This window comes from Pterocles gutturalis, unplaced genomic scaffold, assembly GCF_000699245.1.
Source record: "Pterocles gutturalis isolate BGI_N339 unplaced genomic scaffold, ASM69924v1 scaffold41292, whole genome shotgun sequence".
NCBI classification, from domain to species: domain Eukaryota; kingdom Metazoa; phylum Chordata; class Aves; order Pterocliformes; family Pteroclidae; genus Pterocles; species Pterocles gutturalis.
The window spans coordinates 33,451-44,925 of record NW_010114404.1 but is presented as its reverse complement, the minus strand read 5'-3'; the positions used below and the strand labels follow the sequence as shown (position 1 = coordinate 44,925).

Sequence of the window (11,475 nt, the reverse complement as noted above, 5' to 3'; positions counted from 1 at the left end):
CATAATGGATTGTTTAGGAAGGCATGTGGCACAGAAAAGTGAACAGATCCTGACCATTTTTTTGTAATAGTGAGAATATTCTGATAATTATAGGTTGATATTTCTTTGAAATGTTTCTACAGTTGAAATAAATATTTTTACTTAAAATTGATTATTTTGCAGATCCCTTTTTACATATATGGATATGAAAATACATATGTATTTGTATGTGTGCATATGTATATATTCAGAAGCATACACATATGGGAAACATGCCCAAGTCTCATAAAGAAGACGGCAGCGCAGAATTTAAGCAGAACTGCTGTATGTGTGTTGTAGCTAGCATATTGGATAGCTTTCTGAAATAAGTTGCACTGCTGTATGCCAGATATTTTCCTAAGAATAATATGTATGATTGAGGCTAATCCTTGATATTGTTTGGTTCGGTATTTGTCAGATTACCAGTGCAGGAATGTCATGCTTGGATATATAATTGAAAAGCCCTAGCTGGGGAATCTATGTGTTGTTTAGGAATTCTTTAAGAGAATTAACTTTGTACGAATATCATACTTTCTGTGTAGGCTTTGTCAGGAGGCAAACTGGTTTGCAATGTGTTACAAATTCTGTTGCCTGTTCCGCCCAGGCTCGGCTTCTGTGTCCAGGAGGAGGGTGGAAGGATCTCTATTACAACAATGTTACTGTAGAGAAAATTCTGACTTCCAGCAAAATTAGCTTATCAGGGGAGAAATTACCCAGCGGGGATTGGGTGTTGATCTCAAGGTAGAGGAGGCTGTCAAGGTTTAAGAAAGCAGAAGCAGCAATTTACTGAAATAGCAGGGTGGAGCATGGACTTTCTCAGTCAGATCAAATAAGGGGAATGTACTGAGAGTTTAACAAGACAGAGAAGGGGAAGGAAATTAAATGTCTTATGAACATAGTTCCCTGAGGACTCGCAAAGATGGAGTGAGCTAGAGTGCAGGGCACTGCCATTAGTCAGCTGGTTTCCTAGCTGTGGTTTACCTGTTTTAAAAGGAGAAGAATGTTGTACTTGAACCATAGGAAAGATTGTGGGTAGTTTGTGTGTGCATGACATTTCTTTTACAAAAGCAAAGTGCAGATCCCAGAAACTCATAATTTTGAGAGTGTGCTTTAACTGCTGCAGTACCTCCTGTGTCAGCACCAGCTTGGGAGTTTGGGGACAATTGGATGGCAGGGCTCCAGATCCACAAACTGGTAACAGATAGAACAATGCTCTGAAAAACTGCCAGAGAGACAAAGAAAAGCAGCAGCACTGCAGTGTGCTGGGTACAGGCTAGCTTAAAGCAGAGGAGTGCAACACCCAAAGCTTCTGCAATAAATTAGACTACAGCTTCTGGTTCTGTGAAAATAAGTTCAAGAATAAAATGGAAGTTGCACAATTATTGCAGATTGGCAGGCATTAAAGACATCTTTGGTGCCTTCTAAGATCTTGGCAGGGAGACATTGTATAAAAGCAGACTTGAAGTTATTTATGGACAGGCAGAGCCCAATGTTTTTAATTTTCTAGATAGCTCAGGAGGCCAATGGGATTGGCAGTACTAGCAGAATGTGTCAGGAAGTCCCAACTCCTACTCCCACAAATTAATAAAAAAGGATTTTTGAGGAAGATTCACAGTAATGGTGGACCTGGCTGTTCTGCTCAGCTAATCTATTTCCACACTCAGGGAGAAGTCTTATTTTCTTTACAATGTGCTGTTACATTTTATGTTTTAGTGTCAAACTGATAAAAATTGATTTGTCCTTGATTTTTGATACTTACTACTGCCCATGCTGAAATAATTTTCTAATCATATGGAGGCCATATGTATTCTTTACACATAGACCCTATTGCACTGCACAATTTATTATCCTATCCTTTAAATGTACTGCTGTTACATGTTCAAAGTCCAGCATATTTATATGCTGTAGATGTCTTTACCGCTAGCAAATTATGAGGCATTGTAAAAGTTGTATTTATCCACATAATTTTCTACAATCATTCTGAAATGGGGACATGTGAAAGCTTTCTGTGGAGGAAAAAAAGTACCTCAAAATATCTGTGCTCCTGTATATATAGGTATTTTTGACTATCTCAGTTCATGGAAGGAAACATTTCATGGAACAGTTAGGCAAGGACAGAAAATGACTGCTGAACATGAGATCCAGTGATGAAATTATCACTTCATTTTGAGTGATCGCTCATCAGCCTCTTTCGTTGTAACTCCATATGTGTCTGAGTTTTGGCTGGGGTCCTTGCTGTGCACAGGACATGTTCATGCTCATAAAAACCAATGTGGTCATTCTGCTTTCGAGGGTTTGTATTATACATGAGGGACACTGGAAAGGTCGGTGAGTTTGACTGCTAGCTTTACAATAGTACTGCCCAAATAATGGTTCACAGGCAGCACATTGCCTCTGAGATCCTTTGACATTGCTCAGAGCAACAAGGAAATTAAAACACTAAAAATGAGGCCAGCAGGGAGAGGTGTGTATGATGCTGCTGTGTCGTATTTCTTGTTCAGTATCATTGTCCGCTGGCCAAAGGAGGTGGGGCAACTGCTCTTCAACACTTGTGAAGTGAAACAGATGCCATTCTCCTGTTTCAGCAGATCTAGTAGGATGACCTTGTTAGTTTTGGATATATCCACTTCAAAATAATTCCAGAGAAAATTGCTTCATGCAGAGGAATCTTTTCTGTTACAGTGACGCACATGGGTGTCCATGTGTAAGGACCTGAGCATTTTTCCCCCCTCTGCCTGACACATGTCTCCTTCCTGCTTCCAGGTACCAGATCCACACCGGCCTTCAGCACTCCATTATACGGCCAACCCAGCCCAACTGCTTACCTCTGGATAACGTCACGCTACCTCAGAAGCTGAAGGAGGTTGGTTATTCAACGCACATGGTTGGCAAGTGGCACTTGGGGTTTTATCGCAGAGAATGCATGCCCACGCAGAGAGGATTTGACACTTTCTTCGGCTCGCTCTTAGGCAGCGGTGACTATTACACTCACTTCAAATGTGACAGCCCTGGGATATGTGGCTACGACCTGTATGAGAATGACAATGCAGCTTGGGATCATGACAACGGCATCTACTCGACACAGATGTACACACAAAAAGTACAACAAATCTTAGCTTCTCATAACCCCAGGAAACCTATATTCTTATATATTGCTTACCAAGCTGTTCATTCACCTCTTCAGGCACCAGGCAAGTATTTTGAACACTATCGATCGATAAATAACATTAACAGGCGAAGATATGCCGCAATGCTAGCTTGTTTGGATGAAGCCATAAACAACGTAACCCTTGCTTTAAAGAAGTATGGTTACTATGACAATAGCATTATCATCTATTCTTCAGATAATGGGGGGCAGCCAATGGCCGGAGGAAGTAACTGGCCTCTCCGAGGAAGCAAAGGGACCTATTGGGAAGGAGGTATCCGTGCTGTTGGGTTTGTCCATAGCCCCCTTCTAAAAAACAAAGGGTCTGTGTGTAAGGAGCTCGTGCACATCACAGACTGGTTCCCCACTTTGATTACACTGGCAGAAGGGCAGATTGATGAAGATATCCAGCTGGATGGCTATGATATATGGGAAACCATCAGCGAAGGCAGACGTTCTCCACGGGTAGACATCTTACACAACATTGACCCAATTTATACCAAAGCCAAAAATGGGTCCTGGGCAGCTGGCTATGGGATCTGGAACACCGCCATTCAGTCAGCCATCAGAGTGAATCATTGGAAACTACTGACAGGAAATCCAGGATACAGCGACTGGGTACCTCCACAGTCCTTCAGTAACATGGGCCCCAACCGCTGGCACAACGAACGCATTTCGTTGTCAGCTGGCAAAACAGTGTGGCTTTTCAACATAACTGCTGATCCGTATGAACGGGTGGACCTCTCTGCAAGGTATCCAGATGTAGTGAAGCAGTTGTTGCAGAGGCTTTCACAGTTCAATAAGACTGCAGTTCCTGTTCGATACCCACCTAAAGACCCTCGGAGTAACCCAAAGCTGAACGGAGGAGTCTGGGGTCCGTGGTTTAAGGAGGATGAAAAGAAAAAGAAATCAGATAAAAGTAAAGGTGCAAATAAGCAAAAGAAGAACAAGAACAAAAAAAAAGCAAATCGTAAAAAAGGGCAATCATTACATTGCCGTTCACGTCTTGCTGGTGGATAGACGAGCATGCTCTTTTGCCAAGTCTAAGTCATCTTGGCCCAACTTTCTTGAACTTTTGAGAGAATATACTAGAAATGCTATTTCTGCACTATGGATGAAAGTTGTCATATATTTTTTTTTCTGATTTCACCAGCACATGATATCTCAACACTCTGCCTTGAGTGTATGTAAATGTCCACATGACAAACTTTCTCCTCTCCGTGATGAATGGTGCTCACCCATCACAGCTACATTCCAGATAACAATGGAGATAACTCCTAACTTCAGTAGTCCCATTTGTGATGGACAGTTCCTTGCCTAAATTCATGGGAATATATGGAGAGTATGGAACTGTTAATGACAGATGTTCTCAAATTGACAACAAAACCTGAGAACCTCTGTGGGTCAGAGTGTGTTAGTCACCAACCTATGAGATTTTTTTCGATACAACACAGCAAAAACATGAGCATCACAGTAACTTTTTTGGAGTGCTGAGGAGGGAGGGCGTGGTAGGAGGAAAGCTGCTTTGAATTGGACTGTCTGCCTTACATAAATCAGAAATATTTTAAAAATTTCCTAGATGTGCTAAACTCCCCTCATTTGTAGTAAAACCAGAAGGTTGTTATTCAGCACACATGAACAGCTGGCACACGCCATGTATAATTTATCATAGGCATAGAGAAAAACATGTCACCAAAGTGAATGTAATATTTAAACACTTTAATATAACTATACTACAATACATAAAAGACATAATTTATTTTACAGCACAATACTTATTTCCCTTCCATGAAAACTTTAATTGATGGGTGATACAAGGTACCCCTTTGGGTGCTAGAGTTGTTTGGGGGTTTTTTCCTTTGATTTTTAATTTTATTTACATTCTGTCGTTCAGAGTTTTATTTAACAGATCCACATCCTCAGAGTACTGTAAAACAAGAAAATACTGTATACACTGCAAGGATGAGAAATGAGAATGATTCAGGTGCATCATTTCATTATGTATTTGCCTCCAATTATTTTGAATGTAACAAAGTGATTATTTAATTTAGTAGTCACGTGAATATTGTTTGGTTTCTGTACAGAAGCTAGGCCATCTTTATGTTTGGGGGAAAATTCTACTTTAATTCTTTTATTTATGTATCTATTAAAATAGTTTATTTTTATGGCATTCATAAAAGTAGTCTGCCTCTTTTTTTGCATCAGAGAGTAATTCTGTCCTTGTTTATTTTAAATTAACTGAGTAAGCTTTTTTTATTACTATTATTTTTGGTGCAGGAATGATTTTATGACATTTTGCTTCTGAAACAGAATTTCTTCTTCCAATATGTATATAATTTGAGACATGGTTCAAACTTTACCCTTTTCCAAGGTGTCTGCGTGTATGATTAATAGGTGTACTGATTGCATATTCTTGGCGATCTGTGATAATTGATACAATACATATGCACACATAAGTTTCAAGATGAGTTATGTTAAGTAAAATTGATGATTCATTTGTTAAATAGCTATAACATATTTTGGTAAAACTTATGCATGCTTTTCAACTACATCTCACTTGACTCAGAATCACGTTTATATAAATGAATTACAGTTGAAAAATTAAACATTCGTAAAGTCTGAATCATGTCCAATGCTCCAACACCCCATGACCTTTTTTGAAAAGAAACTAACTGCAGACATATATTACCCAAAACTAGTAAATTGCATATTTGTAGCTATAAAGCAGAGTAAAGCTGCCATTAACAAACCCTTAGAAACAAGTTAGTCATATTTTAGGTTACCTTTGTAATGATTATACTGGGGAGAAGATAGAAATGGACTTCTTGAGTTGTCACCTATAAATAATATTTATAAAAGGATGATGTGTATCTGCATAAGTGTTTAGTATTATCACTGTTTTTTTTTTTCATATGGTATGGTTCTCAAGAGGATTATTTAATTTTCTTAGAAGTCTGTCTAGCTTTATGTAAGATCCAGACTATTCAATGAGTAATGAGGAACTCAACTGTTCTGTAATTTCTCACTTTTTTTTTTTAAATGTACCATTGATGTCCTTTAAGAAATTATAACATGCCTTGAGATATTATACTCCAAAGTGTGATATGTAAAATTAATGTCTTTGAGAAAATCTGTCTTTTTTGTCTTTGACAAAAAATGAGACTTTTAAAGTTTGTCTGGATCAGCTATCAATACACATTTAAATATAATTACAAATTGGACAAACATAGAACTGGTGACTTTTTATGATGTACCTTTTCTAGTTTGGGAAAAAATCTACATTTCAGTAATAAACCTTAGGAGAGAGGTCAAGGAAGCAGGAACTGATTTTGAAACATTATGCTGTCTAGTTTACAACTTAACACATAGATTATTCTGTTTGTGTTTGAAATAATACCCCTGTGCTGCACACTGAGTTCATCATTAGAAAGAAATAGTGAAGTGTCTGACTTTCCAAGGTCCTTTAGGCCAAAATTAGATGTGTAAGCTAAACTATACATAAAAAGAAGACTGAGATATTTTAATTTATTTTGGCATGATAGAAATAAAGGCACTGTAATAAAGTGTTATCCTCATAGAATCAATGATCACCCTTTTCCATGAAAGTTTTATGGTTGCTTTGGCTTTTATTGTACTGAAGCAATCAGACAGCTTTATACTCTGACAACATTTTATTCTATAATTATTTATATCTGTTCTCTCTATCAGGCAAAATGGGAGTCCTTGAAAGTAATCGGTGCAAAGCAGCACAGTGGATCAGTTCTTGCACGCCTGTATATTAAATCAATGTGCCACAAGAGTAAGTGTCTGCATGGTAGACAGTGGGAGTACGTTTTCTAAGGCTGCACTGGCTCTTTGTTAGGCTGATTCCCCTGAATCAATACTTTGATCTGGTATAGAGCAAAAGTTGGATTTATAGTGAGTTTGAAAATACCCACAATTTGGAAGCCTTCCTGAATCTTTTACTGAAAAGATCCTAATGTGAAGTACTGTGTTGCAATTTTCCTGTCTGCTTTCACACATTACTTCTTTCTTCCCTCCAGGAACACAATGGTCTCTAGCTTTTACTGATACCATATAGCTCTCAAACCTGACTGACTGTTTACAGAGTTATAAGTAGTTCATACACTCCCACAGCAGGATTTCACAGGTTATTTATGTCTCGGAATGTGTTATGTGTCCAGTCTTGGGAAAGGTATGAGAGGTAAACACTGCAAACAATTCCAAAAAGGCTACTAGACTTACTGAAACCACAGCCCTTTGTTCTGAAGGAAATTCAACAGCCCTCCTAATTGCTGGGCAGACATGCTGACATATCCTTTTACTCAGGCTGATATGTTTGTATATTTGTGCAAAGGCACTCCTGAAAACTCATTGATATTTGGTGTAAGTCAGTGACCGGTCCCTCTACCCGCATTTTTAAGAGATCTGGAAAAAAAATTGGGGGGGTGGTGGTGAGGAAAGGTGGGAAGGATTTATTTATTATTATTAAGTTGTCTCAAGACTTCTATTCTCCGTATGCTATTATGGATATGAGAAAAGGGCAGGTCTGATAGTAACTCTCTGATCTGGTCTCAGTGACATCCACACCTTTGGGAGGACCAGCCTGAGCAGGAAGACAGTATTTCTTCCTTTTCCATGTATTGTTGGTAGCTGTGATCCTGGATCATCATTTCTACACCAAGGCAACCTGAAGAGTGAGAAGGATAACTGCAGGGAAAAGAGGAAAGTAAAACTTGAGAAAGAAAAAAACAACCAAAGAGCAAACCAGAAGCAAGCTTTGCCTTGTGATCGATGCTCCCCAAGTGTGGTATATCATGCTGGATTGCTTTTTAAAATCTTGTAAGTGTGAAAAATATTTATGTTGTCCTTTTCAGGTTTTCTCAATTTTATTCTGAAGCTCTTTGGATATTTTTTCTAATGGTTAGAAAATTTTATCATATTAGCTTGTTGTTGTGTTGTTGTTAGTTAGTTTGACGTAAAGTTGGAGACAAAACACTATCCTGGCTACAGATAAAGACCAGTGGAAGGAAGTGCGAAGAGTGGTGAGTCAATCTGAAATGTCAGTCTTTATGTATGCTTCGTGTTGTAAGATGTGAGCAAAAGTCCATGTGGTTGCGAAGCTCAGTCACGGAATATGAGTTCTCATAACTAATGGAGTCATTAGTGTCTGAAGACATCCAAAAGGTTCCTCTATTGCTGGACATGAGGCTTTTGTGAAAGCAAATTAGGCCATTAAACCCAGCAACTTTCTCCCTGGAAGTAATGGATGTTGATTGGATTTCAGGCTGATGAAAGCACTCATGTTTCCATCTGTACAGGGTTGTACCTAATGGGTTATCTGAGATATCGTCTAGACAACGTTGAAACTTAGGGGTTTGTGATCTCACTGCACAGAATAAGCTTCTTGTTCTTTCTCTGTTTCATGCAGTACACGTTCAGCGACCAGTGTTCCTACTTTTACACAGCCATCCACACTTTGAAAGTTGCCTTTATAAAGAGCATTAGGTTTTTGCAACAGCAAGTGAGGCGGCAGCAAAAGTTAGAACGTATGAGATGAGATACTAGGCTGCAACATATAGGGAATAAACTGGGAATGGACTTGCTGTTAAAATTTCTTTCAGTTGAAGTAGGTTCAGATCTGGTTGATGGCAAAGAATAAGAGTAGTTTCCACAATGCAATTAGACCAAAGAGATCAGTATGTCCGAATTCTCCTTAAACTAGGAGATACTGAATTCCTCCCAGTGGCAATCATGAGTGCAAATTGGGGTGCTGGATCTACCAGCTTCTACTCTAAAGGTGGTTCAGAAAATCTTTGAAGAAAGAAGAAGAAAATAACATAAAGTATGTTTTATAGATATTTTTTTTTCCAGATCTGGAGATCTATGGACAAAGGATTGCACCTTTGCTGACTATTGTGCATTATACGTAAGTCCTGGAAAAAAATACTTGGTAATTTTCAGTATGTAACATTCACAGACTAACTACAGGTTCCTTCTGTCATCTTGCTTTAAACTCAGTGAATATTCATCAGCGATGTACAAGCAAAGCAAGTGAAATATAGTTTACTTCATACTGCATGTACTATATAATCTGCTATCAATGTTAGGTCCACTTTTCCAAAAGATGACATTAGCTCAGAGAAAGACACTGGAATATACGGTATACCTGTTGACTGCTGACTTAATGAACCATACTTTCAGGACAGCAATAACTTTTCTTTCGCTGCTCTCAATCTTTTATTTTCTCGTTTCCAAGAACAGGCAGAAAATGCATATTCCCACAGAGAAAAAGAGCATAAGATTTAATTTAGTAGTTAGATAACACAAGCTTCCCTTCAGCATCCCATTCCTGTTCAGCAAAGTACTTGATAACACTCCATTCAATTTCTGTGGAACATATGTCAAGGTCTTGATGAAGTGGAGAGGTTGAGTAAAAGGGAGGCCACTGTGGAAACAGAAACATGTTCTTTCCCTGGATTATGCTTGTTTTCACCTCTGCCAAGCAAGATAACAGATATAAATACAGTTAAGAGCATGAAATAAGATTTAATTAAGTACCTGGATTTGAATTAATGTTGCAACAAAGGTACACTCCATGATATGGTTAAAAGTTATTTCATAAATTCCATTCATTTCAATGAGGGCAACATTGCTAAAGTTTATCTTGTGACTGAAGTAACAGAGCAGACTAATGACTGTTATTGTGAATTTCCCTAACGAGTGGAGAACAGGGTACTGAAATGTCATACCAACATAGCCTGAAAAATATATTTTTAAAATTCGTTATAAACATCAGAGTCTCAGTAAAAGTCAAGTATTTGATCACCTAAAATTAGTGCAGGCTGTGATGTTTGTTGTTATTCCCTAGATTTGCTTAAAAAGATCACTTTTGAGAATCACTTGGAAAGGCCATGTGTATTCATCCTTAAATGCAGCTTTGCTTCTGCCAGTTAATATCAGCCAGAACAGGACTGCATGCAGGAGAAAGTCAAAGGGGCTCTACAAGTAGGAATGGTTCTGAGTGCAGTTTGGACAAGGATATCACTAGTGTCAGAATCCAGTATAATTTGGAGAGATTTGCCAAAATCTAATGCGATAGGCTAATTCATTCCTTTTAGATAACCAAGCTGTATTTTTATTTTTTTAAGATCGCTAGAGAAGGAGGAGAAGCCTGTGAGGAAATGTAGAATACTGCTGTGTCTGGTATGATACATGGAATGAAGAAATTGCAAGTTGCTTAAAAGGAATATTTTGGGAGGGTGAACTCAGTGTCATTAAAGAAATACTTCATCTATCATCATCTGTTTTTCTTCTAAAAACCCCCAAACTTCAAAGCTCTGGATATTGGCAAAACTTTAAGGCCAAGGGTGTAACTAGTAATGTCTTACCTTTGGGCAACCCTCTTAGTTCTGTCTCTGGCAGCATATATTTTTTATAGCGATTGGTTACAGCTTTATTTGGGTTTTCATTAGCAGATTTCATTACGTTTTATCACTCTGGATGGAGTGAATGTAGTTAGTGTTGGTAAAGAGCATATTGGAGCTTTCTGGTCAGTGTTGTTTATCTTTGCCCAATTGTTCAGGCTCTCAAGTAATCACTAAGCAATCTCTTAGCCAGACCCATTTCTAATATACTTAAATAATTGATCTCTTATTACTATGTGGGTAGCTATTGCGGACTGGAAAATTACATTTACATCATCTCGCTTCTGTTTGGACAGCAGAGGAAAGTATCCGCAGTTAATAAATGTTAACCTCCGCACAGAGGAGTTCACAGAGCTGCAGAGGGAGCGCACAGCCCTGGCCTTCAGCCCAGATGACTTCAGCAGCTCACAACCTTTTGTCTTTAAACATGATTTCTTTGAGATTTTTACAGCCGCTATTTTTTTTTTCCTTCCCTTTGAAAGGAAAAAGGCTAAATGATTAATTTAGCTTTCGACATCGGATGTGAACGTCTGCTTGGAAACCCCCCTGCGTTGAACAGCAGCCCAAGGAGAACAAGAAGCGCCGGGTTTGCGTCAGGAGGAACACACCATGCTGTTTCCACTCCCACTGCTCTCCTCAACCTCCCACAGGCTCAGCTACCGAGTCATTAACAGGAAAGTCATTACACTTTTGAGCATGTGAGTGTGCCAAGATCCAATAGTTATCCCCAGATAATGGGCCAGTTTAGATGAAATGGTTCCTGTACTTTCTTTCCAATCACTTTCTTACTTCCACACACAGATAAAACTTGTGGGATGGTTATATTAAAATCAGAGGAAGGTTTTCTCAATTAGACATTCAGCAGGGTGAGATCTCGCTGACATC

At 38.6% G+C, this 11,475-nt stretch overlaps 1 protein-coding gene across 1 annotated transcript; it reads left to right on the top strand.

Annotated features, from left to right (window-relative positions):
• The first annotated feature begins 251 nt into the window (after nucleotides 1–251).
• ARSJ (arylsulfatase family, member J) lies at nucleotides 252–4,225 on the top strand. The gene is made up of 3 exons (XM_010074804.1): nucleotides 252–303; nucleotides 561–759; nucleotides 2,782–4,225. The coding sequence occupies exons 1-3, from the start codon at nucleotides 252–254 to the stop codon at nucleotides 4,181–4,183; spliced, it is 1,653 nt and encodes a 550-aa protein (XP_010073106.1). The 3' UTR covers nucleotides 4,184–4,225.
• Nucleotides 4,226–11,475: the final 7,250 nt, after the last annotated feature.